Source organism: Urocampus carinirostris, chromosome 2 (genome assembly GCF_059441175.1).
Source record: "Urocampus carinirostris isolate Australia breed hairy pipefish chromosome 2, RoL_Ucar_1.0, whole genome shotgun sequence".
Classification (NCBI taxonomy): Eukaryota; Metazoa; Chordata; class Actinopteri; order Syngnathiformes; family Syngnathidae; genus Urocampus; species Urocampus carinirostris.
The window spans coordinates 34,328,003-34,349,260 of NC_142350.1; the positions used below are offsets into that span (position 1 = coordinate 34,328,003).

At 39.9% G+C, this 21,258-nt stretch overlaps 4 protein-coding genes across 8 annotated transcripts in view; 1 reads left to right on the forward strand and 3 right to left on the reverse strand.

The window, feature by feature from the left end:
• Positions 1-283: 283 nt before the first annotated feature.
• rwdd1 (RWD domain containing 1) lies at positions 284-6,948 on the reverse strand. Its single transcript, XM_088326258.1, has 7 exons — positions 6,760-6,948; positions 5,484-5,549; positions 5,181-5,311; positions 4,553-4,696; positions 3,513-3,645; positions 3,077-3,139; positions 284-764 (listed from the first exon to the last, which is right to left on the reverse strand). The coding sequence occupies exons 1-7, from the start codon at positions 6,830-6,832 to the stop codon at positions 655-657; spliced, it is 720 nt and encodes a 239-aa protein (XP_088182384.1). The 5' UTR covers positions 6,833-6,948; the 3' UTR covers positions 284-654.
• A 250-nt stretch (positions 6,949-7,198) lies between these two features.
• The window catches only part of cnot10 (CCR4-NOT transcription complex, subunit 10), a 33,250-nt gene continuing 19,190 nt past the window's right edge, over positions 7,199-21,258 (forward strand). For 2 of the 5 annotated variants that reach the window (XM_088326259.1, XM_088326266.1), the window contains exons 1-2: positions 7,599-7,637; positions 17,720-17,826. The gene's annotated coding sequence lies outside the window, so the exon portion shown is untranslated. Of the gene's footprint in view, positions 7,217-7,598; positions 7,638-17,719; positions 17,827-21,258 lie in introns of those variants that run through there. The other 3 variants (XM_088326260.1, XM_088326261.1, XM_088326267.1) reach the window with 3 other exon arrangements.
• On the reverse strand, positions 10,188-16,572 carry LOC148371709 (calcium homeostasis modulator protein 5-like). Its single transcript, XM_088326269.1, has 2 exons — positions 14,577-16,572; positions 10,188-11,108 (listed from the first exon to the last, which is right to left on the reverse strand). The coding sequence occupies exons 1-2, from the start codon at positions 15,117-15,119 to the stop codon at positions 10,719-10,721; spliced, it is 933 nt and encodes a 310-aa protein (XP_088182395.1). The 5' UTR covers positions 15,120-16,572; the 3' UTR covers positions 10,188-10,718.
• Positions 16,650-20,159, reverse strand: calhm6 (calcium homeostasis modulator family member 6). Its single transcript, XM_088326268.1, has 2 exons — positions 19,549-20,159; positions 16,650-17,902 (listed from the first exon to the last, which is right to left on the reverse strand). The coding sequence occupies exons 1-2, from the start codon at positions 20,086-20,088 to the stop codon at positions 17,486-17,488; spliced, it is 957 nt and encodes a 318-aa protein (XP_088182394.1). The 5' UTR covers positions 20,089-20,159; the 3' UTR covers positions 16,650-17,485.

The following is a 21,258-nucleotide window of genomic DNA, read 5'->3' on the forward strand; positions in this document are numbered from 1 at the left end:
GCCAGAAGATTGCGGTAGTGAGTTAAAAAGTCCTAAATTCCTTATAGCTCATTTACTGAACCTTGATGTTTTAGTAATACAAAACTTGCAAAAGTGTTTATGCCTTCACGGCCTAAGACTTGAGTTTAAAAAGTCGATTAGATGTTACAGCCAAAACTCCTGTAGGCCAAGAGGATCACAAAGCTTCACAATCAAGACAAATCTTTCCATCCACAAAGATTCCAGCTGAAGGACATAACTTATAAAAATGAAGGCAGAAAAAATGTATTCCTATACAACAACATGGTGTAAATATGTTTATTTAAAATATGCTCCTTGGATTTTTACAGCGATGCCTAAAAAACAAATACATCTGTAATAACATTGGTGACTATAAACTCAAAACCAGTCAATTAGTTTTGCAATAGTGATCTTTAACTTCCATTTGCAGGTAATGTTATAGTACACCCTTGTGGACAGCGCAAAAACTCAAGGTCTCTTCAACACTTATAGAAGACATAATTAACAAAAGATGCATGACCACCTTGAAAAAAAAAGAGATTCCCTTTGACTGCAATTTAGTATCTTGATGCTCCTACTCATGTACAGTATTCTATTCCAGACGATGAATGGTGCTTGTGTCAGTCACATGCAGTCTTTTTATGTACTGCAGTTTCAGTCCTCATCACTGCCCATCTCTAAAGGGTCAAAGTCAGGGTCGTCTTCCAAATCCAAGTCATCGATGTCCTGGAACAGTGATTCGTCCACCTCCACATTGTTTCCAGCTGAAACAAGAAAAATGGGCATGTTTTTATTAGACCTATTGGGTTATATCTTTAAGAGGCGGGGTGCGTACGTTGAGATGTCTTTAAAGAGTTTAAAATGAGATATTTCCTTTAAGTCTGCGCTAACAATTCCCAACTGAGTTCAAAGAGACTTGATGTTTTTTCCCCACCTTTCCTATTTGCTATTTACTTTTATCGTCTGTGTTTCGGCCACAAAGTGCATTACTTTGAGAATGAATCTGGCCCACGAAACAACGCTCAGAGAAGCGCAAGAGAAAAACGAGCTGCAGGTTGACATATGTCCATTCAATGTTGCCAAAGCCAGGTGCCTCTCACAAAGACACTACTTGTATTTCGTTCTCTCTCTTCCTCCCTTTTTCTCTCACCTGTCTCTTACTCTCTGTGTCTCTTTTTTCCTTTGTCTTTTTCTCTGAGTCCTTTTACCTTTTGCTCTCCTCCTTTTTTCCTTTTCCTTTTTCTCACTTGCTTTTCCCTACACTCTTTCTCTTCTACTCTTTTCTCTCCTCCCCCTCTTTGGATTTCTTTCTCTCTCCCCATCTCTCACTATTTCTCTTTATCGCTCTTCTCTCTTTCTGTCTTTCTTTGCCCCACCCTCTCTTTTTCTCTTCTTTCTCTCTCTTCAAGCTACTACTCCGGCCCCCGAGAATATTTGTTCTATCGTATGGCCCCAGAGTTAAAATGAGTTTGACACCCCTGCTCTAAAGGGAAGGAGTTGGGGGGCAGAGTAAAATCACGGGTATTGTTGTGGTTTTCTTTAGTTGTAGGATGGAAATTGTAAAAGTAAGAAAAAGGCCGTTTCAAACACAGTCCAAATACCAACTCAAACCCCCCAAGAAGATGAAAAAGAAGGGTTCATTTGAGGGCGTCTTAAGAATTTTATATACAGTGGAACCTCGGTTTTCGAACGCCTCTCAGTTCGAACAAATCGGTGTCCGACCAAAAATTTCGAGAAATTCTTGCTTCGCTGTTCGGTCAAAAAAAATCAGAGTTTGAACGCCGGTAATGCGTGAGTGCGTACGCTAGGGTGCGAAGCTGAGCGGCGTACGGGTGTTTTAGCCCCTTATTATGCCACCGAAGAAAGTCAGTGCAAGCAGCAAAGTTGCAACAGGTGAAAAAAGAAAAGTAGTGCGTACAACTATTGCATTTAAGAAAGAAATAATAGCCAAATATGAAGGAGGTGTGCGAGCGCCTTCTGCTGACCACCACAAAGGTAAGAAATCCTATTCATAAGATTACGATAAAGCGAACGTACGATTAGCCTGGGTTAGCTTTAAGTTTACGTTAAACATTTAGGGTGTTGGAACGGAGCCCAACATTGAGGGTGTTGGAACGGAGCCCCCTTTCCAATGAACCGCTCACCACTTGTTGTGGAGACCCGGGAGCTAAATGACTTGTAAATGGCCTGATTTTTTTATTTTTACGCGTTCATGTTAGCGTAATCACTCGTACGGAACATTACGATAACGCGAACGTACGATTAGCCTGGGTTAGCTTTATGTTTACGTTAAACATTCAAGGTAAACATTCAGGGTGTTGGAATGGATTAAAACGATTTACATTATTTTTAATGGGAAGAATTATTTCGGTGATCGAACAAATCGGTTTTCGAACAGGTTTCTGGAACGGATTATGGTCGAGAACCGAGGTTCCACTGTACTTGCTCGCACAACAAAAGGAACTGCAATGCTGATTTCAGCCAGAAGATGGCGTCAGCAAGTAGCATATTTTTGAAGTTACATACACCACCTTAAAGGTGTTTTTGCCAATAATACAAAAGAAAATTACTAAAACAGTCTGAAGTTACCATGATATACTAGGCTTAGTTAATTCCTACACTGTTGCACATACTATACATCTGGCATGAAATTATTTTTAACAATGCAATAACAACTAAAACAATAGAATTTCTAAAACAGGGGTCACAAACCTTTTAAGCTAGGAGCTACTTTTTATCGTTACTGATTAACACAAAAGGGTACCGGTTAGAAGTAGGGTTAAAATAGACTCAGTCAACCAATAAATCATCTGCCTTGTATAAGTTATTTACATGAAGTTTTATAAAGAATTGATGTAATCAAAGATGCTGATCATGCCAATGATTTCTCATGCCAGAAAGCCAACTAATTTCTAAGAAAATCTCAATGACCCATCACTGGTGAGCTTTTTTCAGAACCGGTCTGCGAGCTACTCAGGTGTACCTGGTCCTGGTGGACAACACGTTGGGGACCCCTGCTCTAAAACCAACAGTTACTTATTGAACAAATTATGAAAAAAGGTTCTCAACACATTACCATCTTCAAGAAACTGAATGTCCGATGTGTCCAAATTGCGGTCCCTCTCAAACAGCTGTTTCCCTGTGAAAAAATATTTACCAATCAATCAAGATACAACATGTGGCTGCAGAGTTTCTGAATACACAGAACCCCAGAAGTTAGGACAACCCAAGTCTTTGTTTTATCAATGGTTTATAGTTGACCTTGTTTACAGCAATACACAAATAATTCTAGATTCTTGGAACAGACCTTGACATCAAAGCAAAGCCCATGTTTACACATTTTAAGTACTTTTACTATTCTAAACATTCTAGTAAAAGTGAAAACAATTACAATTTTGATGGTTAAGTGGTATATGACGTCATAAAGCTCTAGTGCTCTTACGCATCGGACCTCTTTCAAGTGACATCATCAGATACTAAGGGATCTATGACTAGGATACAGGTAAGATTACCTGTGAGCTTCCCTTTCCCAGACTGCTCCTCTTCTTTCTGTTTCTTCTTCCGTATTTCAGCAACCTCAAGTTCGAAATTGGCTTTCCACACCAGAAAGTTTTCTATTGTTACTACTGTGCCCTGGAACGCCACCTGTCAAGCACACATAAGGGTTCCCTCATCAGTTTAGAATGAAGAGACCTACCATTGAGGTATTATCATGATTCCAAATACAGAGACGCCTCGCTACTTTGCGCTTTGGTTATGGCTGGTACACTCCTTAGCGGATTTTTGAATGAATATCATTGTATTGTGCATTGTATTCAGCGGGCGCAGATTAAAGAGGGCGCTCTCTGTTGGGTGGGTGTGCACGCTGTGATAAGCTGCTGTATACGGTCAACGTCTCTGAATCAAAACAAACTGCTAAGCACAGGAGCTAGTACTTTAGCAGCTTGTAAAAGGAATTCTTCAATTGAATCAGACTCTAATAAAAGCCAGAAGAACGCAAAGAAATGCTGGTCACCAGCATGCCTGGCGCATTATCATAGGGTTCTAGAAGCGACTCGGGCGACGTCTGGGAGAAGTCAAGAGCAGTGTTGCTGGTCCGGCCTACTGCTATCGGCTAGGCTAACTCTCCGAAGCCACCGCTGCAGACCCGTTATTTTGGCAATGCCAGGTCCATTAAACATGAAATGGATGACGTGAAGCCACAACTCGTGGGAAACCACAACATTCTTATTTTAATAATTGCAGAGATATGTCCCCATTCGAGGACATCCGATGCTAGCGCGCAGCTAGCAAGACGCTCTCTAAATTGCTGTCTTACACCGACAGGAGAAACCCTCCAATTTTGTTTTCATTTTGTATAATGACAATAAACCCATTTAAACTGCTTTTTCATGTTTTGTGTTATTTGAAGATCTAAAACTTTTTTTTTTTTTGCAGTTGTACACTCTCAGTTGGCAATGACGTAACCTCGAGGTAAATTTAACTCTTTGGGGAATTTAAAGAAGGTGCGACGCTACTCCACAGATAAGAGATCAGAATGCTCTACTAATACCTTTTCTGCTTCCTCTGTATCTCTTTCTTTTTGCAGTTTCTCTTCTTCTCTCCTGTTTTTCATCATATCCACTATTTCATTGAGTTTCTCCTGCACGGCTGTCACTAGGGTAAAAATCATCACCATTCCCAGATTTTCTTCTGCCTTCAGACAAAACAGGGGACAATTTATTAAAACAAATCTTCCAATAATGCAATACAGGTTAAGAGCACTTAAGTGTAGATCAAGTCATCTTTTAATATAAATACCCTGTAGTAAAACTACAATATCAAACAGAATGTCTTTGGAAAGCACTTTTCAGGAAATTAATTGCAATCCGCAATGCTGTATAATAACCTTAAGTGTACAATCAAAAACAAACCCCCCTGATTTTTCCCAACCCAACCGGAACGTCACGTACACAGACACAATGGTTGAAATAAAAAGAAAATAAATCATAATAATAATAAAATATACTGTAGCTTAAGACTCTCTGTTTGACAAAATCTGCACATACTTTCTTTAAGTTTGTTCTGCTTAAAAAACTGAAAACATCTTAGACAGGCTGCAATGACAGGACGGTATGAGCCAAAGCAGAAGTCAATCTGCATGGCTTAGTCAAACTTATATTGACACATTAGGATCAGACCTGTTGCTGCAATAGTGTAAGGATGTCGTCCACATCTTTGTTTTCCAGGTTTTCTTGTGAGTGCAACTCCCATTGCGGTGGTTCATCTGGGTATTTTTCAACATACGTAAACTTTAAAGTGACTTCCACAGCTACGAAGGAAGAAAAATAAGACATTGTCAGCATTTAAACCTAAATTCCTGAGAGTGACTTGAGGTTTTATCATTGCAAAACTTCCATTTGCATCAATGTAGCATCATCACAAAGAGTTTTAAGTTTGCATTTATTTAGAAAAGAAGGGTTTTATGTAACTCGCATACTTACTTTCACCATTTTCCCCCGCGTCTGATGTCACAGTGATCGTGAAGCTGATGGGATCTTCTGAAAGCACTGCAATGAATTTTTAAGGTCAATAACCCATGAATCTTTTAGCACGGCTGCAGACAGAATAACCATATCATTTAAAGTCATCAACACAGCCTAAGAAATCATTGGCTGTTTCACGTCCAGGACATTCCTGGCCTGTGGTACAGCAGCAGAGCCAACATTATAGATGACTCCTCTATCCCCAGCCACCACCCTATTGATCTGATGCGCTCTGGGAGGCGCTCAGGATTCCCCCAGGATTTTTCAATTCAAATTGAAGACTTTTTATGACCTTTACAAGACCACAACCGATGAAATTTAAAACCAATTTCGCATCTATTCTAGCACACAGACGCAGGAGGCGGACGCCGAGTCGTGACAGACCCTGGCATAAGACGCCACCCAGCTGTGACAGCAGAGACTTTAAATCCCCGCCCGGGGTCGCATCGAAAGAATTGTGTATCGGGCGGCTGAAACTTGGTTTACAACAGTAGCCGTACTGCACTGGCACCCAACCCGGCCAAGCCTGGACTAAGAGTGGGACTGAGGCAGCCGAGAGACATTTGAGGGATACATTTAAGACTTGTGTTTCCGTGAGCGCAGTGGTTAGTTAGCACATTCGCCTAACATGCAAAAAGTCCTCAGTTCGAGACTGGGTGGAAACATATGTTGGCCTAGAGAGGGATGAGTGCCACCAGGCTGTACTTGTCCACGACACACCCCAGGACATAGTCCCCCCACGACCCTAGTGGTGAAGGGATCCAACCAATCAACCAAACTTGATTTGAGACCTTTTCAAAGCCTATATTTGCAGTTATGAAATGTAAGACTTTTTCAAGTTATTAAGCACCTTGGGGAAACCCTGGCGCTACAGGTCCCTTAAACGAGAGGTTTAACAGATTCATAAAGAGTTTCTTCCCCATAGCCATAACCACCCTAAACAAGTGCGTAACACTGAGAAAAAATTGTGTCTGTGTATAGAAAAATTTCCCTTCTATTTCACTTGTTGAACCATTTTTAACACGTCAGATAAGGTATCACATGTCTCTTGACATACTAAGATAATATGAATAAAATTAATATGTGTTTTACTGCATATTAATTTTAATTTACAATCCCTCAAAAGAGGTCATCTGTTTATGATACCTACAGAAGTAGGCTTCTTTTTTTTTACTGCTAGCTAGCGAAGTGTTAGCAGTCTTTCGCTCCTATCTCATCATGAATGAATTCAGACCTGTATAAGAGTCGGGGTATATGGACTCGATTGCTTCTAGTTCATTTCTTTGTTCTTCGGCGTAGTCTGTCATTTTGTTGTCGGTGCAGGTTATCTACAAATTGGCAAAATCATCCCCGCGATGTTGCAGGCAGCTCTCGTCACATGCTGTGTGTTCCGGGAGTTCGATGACGATCGATTGCACCCATCCATTCATTGCCACACATAATACAAGAGTAAAATGACCCAAAGCTTTTTTTAAATCCTTTAGTTTGTGATTATGTATGTATAGTCTTGCCACGTATGTTCGTGATTGGTTCAATAGTATTCCACAGTTTCTGTTGTTTTCGTTTTAGAAACAGAACGGCTTCTCTGTTTTCCATTATTACTGTCTGTGAGGTTTCTTCTATAGCTTTGACGTTGGCAAGACATGGCAATGGCGCATCACTGTCACCTAACGGTACGGTGTATGAACCAGGTACAGTTGTCCTTCGATGTACTGTTTCATTGACGTGTTTCAACATTTAATGAAGTAGCTAGAGTTTGTATTCTACAAATTGTTCAACAAAAGCATAAAAATACGCCCCAATTCCGTATTCTAAAGGGTGCTGGTTCATAAAAGCCGATATCGCTATTGTACAGTGTTTGTTATTTGACCAAAATATGTCGTTGTAATGGGAAGTGCAAGTGATAACGAGTGCTAAACAAACAACGAAGAATATGAACTCCAGAGACTCAAAGTGACCAAAACCACATCATTATTCTTCTTATTTTTTTTCCCAGCCGTTTACAAGTTTTGGGGTTTTTGGGTACCCGTAGCAGCAAGATTGCATACAATTATGTGAGCTCCATCTAGGTGAGGCTCATGTTGGGCAAAACAAAGGCAATTTTCAAACTCTGTGAGTATTCAAAAAACATGTTTATATGATAGTTCGTCTTTTTTTGCTTGTTATTCAAATCACTATTGTTTTATTTAATCCATGCGTTTTTTTTATCCATAGAAGTTACTTAATGATACACACTGTACCTACAACCAATTTTGAATCTTGTCTTGATTCAAAACCTGCACTGGTAAATGGGAAGTTAAAGAAACTATGTTGTTGTGGAGGATATGTAGTTTTTTTTTGCTAGTAGATACAATCAAACATTTTAGATGAACCAAAAGTGAATAACAAAGTAGTCATGACAATTGTATAATATTTATTTTTGAAATGTGAGCGTTAAAGTGTGACATCCCATTGCTTTAACAATTCACTTAAAGTTGCAATGGGATGGCTAGATGAGAGCTTAAAACTGAAAAGCTTGTTTTTTATTTTGCCTGATTAATCTTTTAATTGATAAAAACCTACTTGCTTGCTACCCAGAATCAAATGACCGCACAGCGGAAAAATGCTATTTCTCAACAAGACCTACTTAGTCCTTCGTCGTTGGCACATGGAAAATGAACTCTATATTTGAATTTTCAAGTTCCAAATCAAGTAGCCTAGATGGTAGTGTGCCCGCTTTGAGACTGGGAGGTCGCTGGTTCGCGCCTCGGCCGAGACATACCTAATTGGTATAATGGCGGCGCCCTCTGTTGGCTGCGGCTGCATCGGCTCGCTACAACGGGTCAGGTGTATCGACATTTCGTTCTGTGTACATTGTTACAAAGAATGACAATACAAAGGAAATTATTATTATTATTAATTATAAGTCCTCTTATGTTTTTTAATACTCAGCTTGTGTTAAAGAGCTTCCAAACACTTTAGAACTTTGCTTTGTGTGTGGTATGGGGCACCCCATAAAATACTGTAGCTAAAGACTTTTCATGCCACAGTAAATCTGACTGAGCTTAGGCCCCACAACATGAACTCATGTCCAGAGTATAATTTACTCCGTAGCATAATCAATTTTTGAGCAAAATTGTAAGTGTTGCTTTAAAGTTTTCTTGTGCTGGGATACATTTAACTCCCATGTGGCCTAAAAAAGGATTACATCCGCCTCCATCTTGTCATCAAGATACATATGGCAAAAGCAAGACCCTGTTTGAAACATCTTCTGGCAGCAAATTTGATGTGATCGTTTATTCACCGAAAGGTAAAGCTGTTGTGAATGCTTTTGTGAGCCTGCGAAGGAAATACACATATTCCTGAAAGCCTTTCAGCAGGATGCAAACAATTGATTTCCATTCTTCTCCGGTCATTTAAGTGAAGAGCATAAATACTGTCATATCATGGGTTTCAATGGCGTAAAATTGAAAATTAGTCCAGAATGCAAAACACATATCTCGAGACACTGGAGTAACATCGGACCTGCTCCTGGTGACGTAAATGAATGCAAGAGGGCAGAATTTTTTAAAAAATGGATCTCAATGTTTTTATTTTAACTCATCAAGAAGGTTTATTCTGTTGAACTGTGTTAACGTTGATTTGATTCATTATGAGACCAGACTTGGCGTTGGTCAGGGTGGAGGTCCCATCAAGGGTAAAATTTACAGCATTACGTTGCTCACTGATAAAGAACATCTTACTTAGGTTTTAAGAAATTTATATATTCTTATTTTATTTCTTTAATCCCCGAATTTGCAAAATTTCGCTGCTAATGTAATTTTACTTTTTCATTGCATTATTTTCTCATTTGTTTACTACTTAAGCCAGTATACAACTATTACCTTGAAAATATTGCCTATCCTAATATTATTTTTATTTTTATCTTTTTTTATTACATGATTAAACTGCAGTACCACGTCTAATCTAATTTTATACATTGTTCACTACAACTCTATCAATGATTAAAAAGACCATTCTAATTCTAATACCTGTGGTGGAGTCACCTGGCCCTGTGCCACCTGCTCCTGGGCCAGTATTTGTGGACACCTTCAATGGCGAGCAGATGTAGAACCTTTTATAATTTAATATTATAGGCCTGACCATTTTTTCCGACCAATTTTTTGGGATTCAACTACCTGTATGTACATTATTGAAACTTTCTTTGGAATTAAATGTATAACTTTAAATATGTGTACTGATAAAATTAATATCATTATTATATCATTTGCACTCATAGCCTGTTAAATATATAAATATAGATATATAGCAGAAACAACACAGCATTTTTTCTAATAATTTAAACTCCTGCCTTGGGATGAATGTATTTGTTATTCTTTAATAAAATTGAAAAAATGTATTTTTTATTTGTCGATTCTCAAATTAGGTTATCACGGTTGTGTTTTTTTTATTACTTAACATTGAATGATGTACTGTATTTATTTGATATTAAATCATCTGATAAAAAATGCGTTTAAGGTTTTGGCATCTTACTAAAACAACCATACTGTATTTGGAATGTGGTCACTCACTTGCATTGGATAGGAACTCCAGCTTTCACAAAGTCGTTTAAAAAAAGAAAAAACGTTCTTAAAAAAGAAAATGTCTTTTAATTCAGAAAATCAAACAAAGTAACATACAAATGTTCACATTCTGTAAACAAGGCACACACACTTTATTTCCATGTTATAATTTTGTAACAGCTTTTAGAAATTAGCTTCCCACTGTTTGAAATAACTGTGAAAAGTTTACATTTACACTTCACAACTTTTAAGAATCCTAAGAACAAAAGTTCAGTTTCTTGAACTATTTGGTTCATGCAAATAAAAAGACATCAAAAAGAAAAATCATATACTTTAGGGGCCTTTCAAAGTATGTTTTTACAACAATGAGAATGTTCATAATTAAGTTGCACCATGAGGTCAGGTAATCATGTATCAACCGTATCAAATAATTTTATTCAAATTTGGTAAATAAAAAGCTCCAATCCAGAAAACAGTCAGTCAAATAGTGAGCATTATTTACTCCTTATTAGGTTTTTGAACACACTGTTTGTGTACAGTATGTTTAGATCTTGAAGTAAGTTATGATAAAATACATAAAAAATAGCAAGGCTGTCAAACAGAGTGCTTATGCTCTTCATTGCTGCTATACCTGTTCCCAAAGTTCCGTTCTTTATTTCATCTCAATTCCATGTTCCAAGTCCATGACCGGTCTCTTCTCTGGTGCAAGGTCCCTGTCTATTCTCTCTACATAACGTTGCAGAGTACTGTAATACTGCTCGCTCTTTGAGAAAGTGTAGAGTGCTGAGATCTCCTCCCATGCCTTGTGGTTAGGGAACGGGAATGGATCGGGATCTTTGTTCTCAAAGAAACTTTGTAGATTTCGTTCAGCTAGTTTGGACGCATACTCCAGCGTATAGGCATCGAATTGTTCCCTCTCTTTCTCCACATAACGTTTCCAGAACGTGAGTTGAAGGAAGCTGACTTTGGAACGGCAGTTAGTGTAGCAGGTACCGAGAAGTCCAAACGTGGCTGCGATGATGATGATGCACCAGCCCAGAATCTGCTTACACCAACAAAATAAAATCATAATCACAAAACATTTGCATCCCTTTTCAATACATGAGCCACGACAGGGTTCGGCAAACTTCATGAGACGTGAGTCACATTAGGTTCAAAAATTTGGCACAAGGGCCGGACTAGCAGAAAAAAAAAAAAAAAGATTGTTGTATTCATTATTTTTTGTTTGTTTGTGGGTGGGTGTTGTATGCTACTCTGTGTGCCTTTTAACTGCCCGTTGGGGGCAAATAAAGTGTTTTGATTGATTGATTGATTATACCTTGGCAATACATGGGGAAAAATACCTAACTAATTTTTCGTATGCATTTATGAACGTATTAAATTACAGACATCTACACATGCATTTAATATTTAAGTTTATACTTATTTGTAAATGAATTAATTTTATCTAATTGGTGTAGAAATTGTTTTTGAATATTCTAAAGCAGGGGTTAACCTACCTTTTTGAAGCTAGTATCAACATTTGGTTACTGATTGGCACAAAGGCTACCAGTTTGATCTGCATTTATATAAGGACATCTTATCATGCTATTACTAGGTTGTAAATAATACAAGTTGAATTAAAATAGACTCAGTCAACCACTAAAATATCATGCTAGTTAGAAATAAAATTTCCTGGAAAATCACAATGATGGGGAGCTATTTTTAGAACCTGTTTGCGGGTTATTCAGATATGCTAAGGGGCTAACGGGTGCCTGTAGGCACCGTGTTGGAGACCCCTGTTTGACCGATTTTATTTGTGAACTAGCTGGAATTGTGCCTTCCAAATAATTACGCTGACATATGTATTAATAATTCACCGACCAGTTTGAGGGGGAAGTCGACCCCAAAATGTTTTCTTTACAATGTTTTGTTTGATAAAACTCCACTTGTCTACAATTTGGGGAACATTAGTTGAGCAACTGAAGTATATGATAAAGACTTGATAGGAGCTAGTTCGTTTTAGTCTTTATTATAGACTTCACAGCAAATCCACCTGGTTTAACCAGAGCAAACGATTCCAAGTTGCAAGTTGAGGCTTGTTTCTGGAGAATGCCTCCTGCACCAAGTGCACTGTTTAAATCCAAACTTAAAACACACTTCTACTCTATAGCATATGAATAACCTATACTTTTCGTGGACAATATCTCTGTATTATTTGTGATTGCAACATCCTTTGCTGTCTGGTAATCCTTGGGGTTGTCCATCGATTCGATGATGACCATCTTCTTTTATTCGTGAGTCTGCTGATGTTTGAACAGTCCGATCCTGGATTGTGGTCGGAGCCTCAGGTAAAAGAGGATACCTGCGCAATGATGGTTTTTAAAGTGGCGTGAGGGGTGCGCTTTTCCAAACGCCACTATCTTGATTGTAAAGAAGATGGTTCCAGTGGCAAGGGAGACCCTAGACGACCTGCATCTTCCTACAACTGCGGGCGGCTGCCGGGATCCAGGTTTGTAGGAAACCGCCTCAAAGCGTACCGCCACCAGCTTTTGGGATCACTCTTAGTCTACAGCGCATCTTCAACCTGAGCCTTGAACAGGGGAGGGTCCCTCAGCTGTGGAAAACATCCTGCATCATCCCAGTCCCAAAGAAATCAAGACCTGAGGAACTCAACGACTTCAGGCCGGTCGCCCTGACATCACATGTGATGAAAACCATGGAGCAGTTGCTACTGCACCACCTGAGGCTACAGGTCCGTCACGCCATCGACCCTCTGCAATTTGCTTACCAGGAGAAGGTGGGAGTGGAGGATGCTATAGTATACATGTTACACCGATCCCTCTCTCACCTGGATAGGGCTAAGGGGGCTGTGAGGATTACATTTTTGGACTTCTCCAGTGCCTTCAATACCATACAGCCTCTGCTACTGAGTAGGAAACTGACAGAGATGGGAGTTAGCTCACACCTTGTAGAATGGATTACTGACTACCTGACAGGCAGACCCCAGTATGTGAAACAGGGGGGCTGTACATCGGACACTGTGGTTAGCAGAACAGGATGTCCGCAGGGGACCGTGCTCTCTCCGTTCCTATTCACTCTGTATACATCGGACTTTAAGTACAACTCTGAGTCCTGCCATGTGCAAAAGTTTGCCGACGACACTGTGATCGTGGGATGTATCGGAAATGGGCAGGAGGAGGAGTACAGGAAATTGATTCAGGACGCAAACCACCTGCACCTGAACACCACCAAGACCAGGGAGATGGTGGTGGACTTCAGGAGAACCAGAACTCACCCGATTCCTGTAACCATCAAAGGACAATGTGTAGAATTTGTCCAGACCTACAAATACCTGGGTGTGCAGCTGGACAACAAACTGGACTGGACTGCCAACACAGAAGCTCTATGTAGGAAAGGGCAAAGCCGACTTTACTTCCTCAGAAGGCTGGACTCCTTCAAAATCTGCAAAAAGCTCCTGAAAATATTCTATGAGACAGTTGTGGCAAGCGCCCTCTTCTATGCGACAGCGTGTTGGGGAGGCAGCGTCAAGAAGAAGGATGCCTCTCGTCTCAATAAACTGGCTAGGAAAGCGAGCTCTGTTGTAGGCAAAGAGCTGGACAGCCTAACAACAGTAGCTGAGAGAAGGGCACTGGAAAAGCTGCGGTCAATCATGGACAATCCATCGCATCCACTACACAGCATTATCTCCAGACAGAAGAGCAGTTTCAGCGATAGACTGCTGTCATTGTCTTGTACTACGGACAGACTGAAGAGATCTTTTCTTTCTCATGCCATGAGGCTCTTTAACTCTACCCGGCAGACTAAAAGCCCACATTAAACCACACCACCTACATTGCATATTACCGAATTTTATTGCAATATGTATTCTGTGTAGCACTATTTAGATATTCTATATAACACGCTACAGTGGGCATTTGCACGTCACACTGGGTATTTGTATATTGTATTCTTTTTGCTTTATTATTGTATTGTTCTCAGCTCAGGGATGCTGCTGGAAATGTGAATTTCCCTTCGGGTATGAATAAAGTATCTGTCTATCTATCTAGCTATCTATCTATCTATCTATCTAGTCTGGACTCTACCCTTCGACCTGTTCGGCTTGGGTAACCCTACCAGGAGTACAAGACTCCCGCCGACATAGCTCTAGGGGTCATGGAGACGCACAAAGTGCCCCACCACGATAAGGTGGTGATCCGTCGGGACACAGTCTGTCTGGTAATACTGGAAGGGGGATGCCACATGTGCGGTCCCTTCTCAAAGTTTCTTCATTTTCCTCATGTTGAGGTTTTTGAGTTTTTCCTTGCCCTCATGTTGGTTCCAGATGAGGGGATGATGTAATAATGGTCTGAAAAATAGTCTCTGTAATAACCTGTGCAGCCCTTTGAGACTCTTTGTGATTAAGGCCTATACAAATAAAAATGACTTGACTTGACACTATAATATGCCAACGCTACACATTTCTAACAATGCATGGATATTAGTCTAAAAAGTCATGAGATTTCCTTACCTGAGACTGGGCTCTGAACATCAGCAGAAGATCCATGCGCTCGTCATCAGATAACTTGGACCTGCCACAGGGAACTCTGGCTAGCTCCTCCCGACACTTCATGGTCTTGTTTTTACAGAAGAGGTCCACCACCACGTTCTCATCCAGACCACTGACGGCGCACTCATAAAAAGTGCCATTGAGAAGAGCCACAGAAAGCCACATTATAGGAGCCACGCAAGCCCCTGTAAAGATGCTCATCAACACTCGACAGCATCCCAAGCATCTTCCGCGGGGACAAAGCTTCATGGGATTGAGGCAGCACCCGGTGTAGAGCCTCCATAACCTTACACTGAAGAACAGACCCAAGACCAGGAGCACGGCCGCCGGTCCCAGGAGAAATGTCAGCCCGTAGGCGAAGTTCTGGTCGTGGTTGCAGGGACACTGAAAGGAAACCATGGAGAAGACCCGCTCGCCTCCTATTGTCAGGAGAGCCATAAAACTGTAGCCAATTGTCGCTTTCTGGTTCATGAAGAAGCGCAGGACGGTCTGGAATTTATCCATGGTACCAAAAATACGCTCCACAGATAATCAACCGGGAAACAAAAAAACACCAGAATCGAAACATGAGCTGTCAAGCAATCTGTATTTGCTACGTCTTGCCTTGTTACAGCTGAAGACAAAAAAGTGCCCCTCCCTTTGGTTTGTGGTCTACCCTTTAGACTCCTCCCTCTGTCCCTTGACTATTCCTATTCATTCATCCCGCCTCCTCTTTATCCAAATAGACATCACAAAAAGCTCACAGTAAAAAAGAAGCTCCAACATATTATAAACATGTTACACATTGTTATTGCCAAACAAAGTTATGTTTTTCAACGTCTCGTTCAGTCGCGACTGAGCAATGAAAATCCTGCATTTCCTGTTTTGCTGATTACAAGTCTCTTGGTAGTCATGCTGGCTTGTGAGCGGAGCTTCTCTTTTACTGTCAAATTTAAACAAAAACATCTGCTAAACAGTGTTACCTTCTCTTACTTATTATACTCCTTTTGAAAGCAAAACCGATTTTTTTTTTCAGACAAAGGCACATAGTGAATTGTTGTACGCTGAGATGACCCAGCCCCAGTTAGCGGTGCAATTTTAAAGTATCATGTCATAATGACGTCATATATTTTGGCAAAGCATGCAAGAAATTGAAACGTGCAAACGGCGATGCATGCAGAATGCCACCACTTTTGGCATTGAATGTTTTAATACAAAACATACCATTGTTATGCCAGCACACAAGTCACCCTCAGCAGTTCAGCAGAATGAAGACCAACTCACATCCTCTTAGTGGTTTGGCTGTTCCAGCCTCACATGAGTGGCTCCTCAGACTAAGTGCATTGTCAGAGGCTGCTGATGTAAATTATCATCAACAACTATGAAATTATTTGTGAAAACATTCAGTAGGCCTACGCCAATGGTTCAAAACTTGCTCAGAAAGGACCACAAATCGTACATTTGTTAACACTTTTCCTCTTTTTTATTCCAAATTAATTTGTTATTGTCATTTGCTAAATGTATAATGTGGCTATTGTGGCTTCACTATTCTAGAGTAGTGTCTCTGAAATTGAGTTATGTTTACCCTGGGATACGTAGAGAAACTCTAGGACAGAAGCCACAAACCAAATAAGGTTTTCCTTAAGAAAACTCAGATTCAAAACATTCTATTGTTCTCAAATAAATAAAACAAATCTACACACATCAAGATCTAAATATAAAAAAACATCTCATCTCATCTCTGAGAGATGAGATGAGATGAGATTACACAAATAACAAAATAATTCCCAATTTGCCTGTGCTGTCTTAAATTAAACTTTTAAAAATCAAACTATCATCCAAATTGCGGCCAGCGGGCCCAAGTTTAAGACCTCTACGGTATCAGTGTTTTTCAAATAAACCTAAAATGATGTGCATTGTTCATAACAAAATTATGTCAAAATAATTTTTAAATGATGTTATTATTTTGGTATAATATAAGGATATTGCAAAACGTTTTTTTTTTTTTTTTTTTTTTTTTTAGAAAAAAAAATTGAATTAAAATTGAAACTATTGTTACTTAAAAATAAACTCTTTTTAAAGTTATTTCCATCTGTGTAATTATTTTTACATGCATTTATAAATGATACAACACACTACAGTCCTATATAAATAAATGACTAAAAGAAAATGCCATTCACCATTGGAAGTGGGCATATCAATCCAAATATTTATAAGCAAGTACTTGAGTTGGATGGATACTTATTGTCCTGGGATTGATACTTTGCTCTTCAACCAATTTTGTGAAAGAGCCACTTTACCGCATGGATTGCCCCAAAGGCTGTGAATGAGAGATAATTTATGCTTTATTTGCATTACTGACTTTATTTTCAAAATATTGTACAATAAAATGTACTGTACTGGTAGTTGTCTTGTTGACATTTTTTTGGGTGGCTTTTGTACTGAAACTGTTGTAATAAAAATGTGTATATTCATTTATGGTTTCACTGTTAAAGTTTGGAATCTAGTTATTTGATTAATAAATGATACATTCTGGTGCCTAAAATCATTGAGCTGTTTATGGTATTTATTGACAAACTCAAGGAGGGAAGGGTTCAATTATCTAATGATAACGACATTTCCAAGAAAAATTATTGATTTTAGATTGGTATCAATCGACACTACCCTGTACTTTGAATGGATCGGTACAAAAAGTCCAGTTATCGCCCAACCCCATCCGCCATAAGCATGACCTGCAGATCTCTGAATCTGCTTGCCTGATCTTGGATTAAATCCAAATATGTGTTTGTGTTCTAAGTAACTTTTAAAAGCCTTTACAAGAATATCATGTATTTTGGCTAACGCGCAGCAACTCTAAAATACACAGCCCAGTTGATGGGCATGCTTGCAAACTACAAACCGATCCCTCCTTCATCTACGAAATTAAGAACTGCGGGATTATCTGCAGGCGACTCCACAGATTTACCGGAAACCATTTGAATCATACCCGTCTCCACATATTTGTGCAATGTACTGTAGTAATAATCTTTTGTGCTGAACTTGTACAGCGTAGAGATTTTCTCCCAATCTTTGTTGGATGGGCTAATGACATCCTGGGGTGTTGTCTTTTTGAAAAAACTTTTCAGGTTTCTCTCTGCGAGTTCTTTGGCATGTGTGGCAGTGTAGGAGTCCATGAGGTTGCTTTCCTCCTGAGAATAAACCCTCCAGAATTTGAGCTGCAGGTAGCTCACAGGTGAGGTGCACCGAGCCAAGCAGGTCAACAAAAGGTTGGACAACATGACGGACGCAATCAACAGCCAGCCGAGGATCTGTAACCATTAATAGACATTATATCAAACAAGATGAATTCTAAGTCATTTAAAACTTCGTATACGTTTTTAGTATTTAATTTCAAATATCTTTTCCCATTTCATCCATGGGTCCCAAAATCCAGTTATAGTCCTACATGTTTTAGTTTCCACTTCACAAGCGCATAGTTACGTTTATTCAGCAAGATTCTGTTTAAGGTTTTGCACCGCTTGCTGTTTAAACAGGCATGTATGTGTATCGTGGAGGGAAACCTGTAAAACATGGGTCGGGTACCTATGGCTCGCAAGCCAGATATGGCTCTTTTCATGAGAACATATGGCTTGGAGATAAAAGGTTGCCCGGGATAAGTTAATTTGACACGTCTAGATTCTGATAAACCCAATGCCAAGTTTGGTGCGTGCATACCCAGGGCGACGCTGACATGTCAATGGGTTCGAATCAGTATATAACGGGCACAGTTTCTACTGGTCAAGTCGGGGCAAGTCACGTTTATTTGTATAGCCCTTAATCGACAGTTTACGGTCAAGGTGTCACACCCACTGATCCCGTTTTGTCCGTAAATCTCTAAATAATCCTTTATATAGAAGCTCATTAAATAATGTATGCTCACTGTTGAGACACTTTATGATAAAAACCCACATAACAAACTTTAACATAACACACCCGAAAACGCCAGCCAACCACATAGAGCAATTTAATTGAGTGGGTGGTAGGGGTGGGCAGATCACTGCACACATAGCATGCTCCCCTCTCTCTCCCCGCGGCCACTACGCTGAATGTAAACACCTCTGGGAACTTTTTGTTTGCAGTTTTTTGTGACCATTTAACTTGTTTTAAAACCGTTATTTACGGAAAAAAGTAAGGTTTAAATGAGCCTCAACAACCGGGAGCCAGAGTCAAAGTGCTTGCCTTGCGTATGCGGAGGTTCGCTGACGGATTGACAAGGAGTGACTGGAGTACTGAGTTTAAATAGGAGGGGAATCAATCAGGCAACGAGCAGCAGCTACTGCCAAACAAAAGGGCACAAGTGAGGGCAATGAGTAATCATGACAAGAACATATGGCTTGGAAATAAAAGTTTGTTCATGCAGATTTCATCTGTGTTCTCCCAATTCCGGTTAACGCTTGACAGAGTTGAGCATGTGCAAAGCCAATGTAACGTTGGGAGTGAAATGGGTTCGGTCCAGTATATAAAGTTGTATATTATTGATATAGGACACAGGCTCTAGTATTATTATTATTTCATAGAATGATGAAATCATCAAATGTCACACAGTGAAATAAAATGCGGGTTTGGCGAAAAGGTTCCCGTCCCCTGTTATATGGTTATACAGACCAGCGATTTCTTGCTAACCACTCACTCATTCCAAGACTTGTAAAGTGTGGTCTGATATAGGAAGTAGTTCCCCACTAGATGGCACTGGACTTTATGCACATGACCTTAAATGTTTTATTACATTTGCATTTCAATCAAATAAAATTTTAAATATAGATTTTTAGTCTCAAAGATCAGTCATTGTCGAGCACTTTGGCCATGAACGGTATTCATCCAACACATATTTGAATCCTTAAAATACGCTGCATTCTAATGCAAACGTTCATATTTCAAAGTAACCTTTTGTGCCCAGCCAAGTTTTTGAACTAACCTGTGAGTGAGCCCTGAGGGTGAGTAAAACAGCGTTTCTGTCGCTGACACTGCTACCTTTTCCGCACGGGAACCTGTGGAGCTCTTTTCGGCAGTCAACCAGGGAATCAGCACCTCCACAGAGACGCTCACTGTAATAACCGACATTAACACCTGTCATGGCACACTCGAAGTAGCTCCCGTTCAGCAGAGCCACGGCGATCCAACTGGAAGGGGCCACCACCGCTGTGGTGCTAATCTGAAAGATGATCTTGACGCAGTGAGACGTCTTCTTCCAGCAGGACTGATTGCTCTCGCGTTGACAAAAGCCTGTCATCATCTTCCACATTTTTTTACTCAAAATGTAACCCAGGAGCAGCAGAGCCAGAGCAGGTACCAGCAGGAACACCATCCCGTACAAGAAGTTGACCTCATTGCAAGGACACTTGAAGAGCACCGAGGAGAAGATCTGCTCTCCTCCGGCCGTCAGCAGGGAGACTAAACCAAAACCCAAGTTTGTCTGTTTGTTGGCAATTTTCAGGAACGCGTTGAACTTGTCCATCTCTGAGTGCAGTGGGACTTTTCTTTCTTTGTATAAGAGTCACAACAACACTCAGACTCCTTCCTCCACCCCCATAACCACAAACACTGCAGGTGTCAGCTAGCTTGAAATGGTTTATTCATGGGTATATTGTTACAGCCATGTTATAATTCATGTTCAAATTTGTTTTCACTTCCCATGATTAATTTTGTGACAAAGATTGATGATCCCTTTAAAATAAAAACTTTCTTGAGCATGTTATTAGAGTTTTTCGTTTTTCATTTATGGCACCTAAGTGTGGAATTACATTTATTCACCGATAAAAGACAATTCTACTTATAGGCAGTGTTGGGCGTTTAACTGAAAAAAAAAAGTAATGTGTTACAGTTATTAATGACTTCATTTAAAAGTTCCTCTTTTCCGCTTGCAAACATGCAATATAAGGCACAAATAACAAATAGCAGCAAGAACAATTAGCAGCAAGTTGAACGTTCTTTTGTCTTTTTTCATCCAAAAAAAGAAAAAAAATGCACGGAGAGGGATGGGAGCCACCAGGATGTACTTGCTCCAGACACACCACAGGAAATTGTGCCTTTACAACCCTAGTGATTGAGGGATAACATAACCAAACCAACAGGCATATAAAAATAGAAAAAGTATGCATAGAAAATTAGAAAAAAAGTTTTAAACAATAAATTTGCAAAGTATAGCCGGAATCTCAATACAGTAGAACTGTTGGCGTTCATTTGGAAGAAGGCAGAGAGGTGGGAGAGAGGGTAGTGCAGGAAGAGAGTTCAGAATCCTGATGCAAAAAGATGTCCTTGAGCCTGCTGGTTTTGGCTCTGAGAGACTGCAATCTTTACTCTGACAGCAGCAGGTTGAAGAGGCTGGGAGACAGGCAGATGGGGTCACCTCCAATCCTAGTGGCTTGCATGTGAGGCAGAAGTTGTAGGATAAAGGTCATTATGACTATATACTTTAGGCCAGGGGTCTCCAACGTTGTGCCTGCGGGCACCAGGGTGCCCCTAAGGAAAGTTGAGGTTCTTGCGGACTTGTTCTGAAGATAGATAGCTTAAATAATTGACAGCTACTGGTGGGCCAATGATATCTCACCAGTGCAAGGTTATTTTGATTTTCTAGTAATATGTTTTTTTCTGTGGTTGACTGACTATTTGACGCTTCCAATTATTA

Coding starts and splice junctions, on each gene's coding strand:
- LOC148371709 (XM_088326269.1), bottom strand. CDS start 15,119: ATGGATAAATTCCAGACCGTCCTGCGCTTCTTCATGAACCAGAAAGCG. Junction 11,109..14,576: donor TGTTCAGAGCCCAGTCTCAG/GTAAGGAAATCT, acceptor TGGTGTAAGCAG/ATTCTGGGCTGGTGCATCAT.
- calhm6 (XM_088326268.1), bottom strand. CDS start 20,088: ATGGACAAGTTCAACGCGTTCCTGAAAATTGCCAACAAACAGACAAAC. Junction 17,903..19,548: donor CCCTCAGGGCTCACTCACAG/GTTAGTTCAAAA, acceptor TAATGGTTACAG/ATCCTCGGCTGGCTGTTGAT.
- rwdd1 (XM_088326258.1), bottom strand. CDS start 6,832: ATGACAGACTACGCCGAAGAACAAAGAAATGAACTAGAAGCAATCGAG. Junction 4,697..5,180: donor TTACACTATTGCAGCAACAG/GTCTGATCCTAA, acceptor TTTTGTCTGAAG/GCAGAAGAAAATCTGGGAAT. Junction 3,646..4,552: donor ATACAGAGGAAGCAGAAAAG/GTATTAGTAGAG, acceptor TGTGCTTGACAG/GTGGCGTTCCAGGGCACAGT.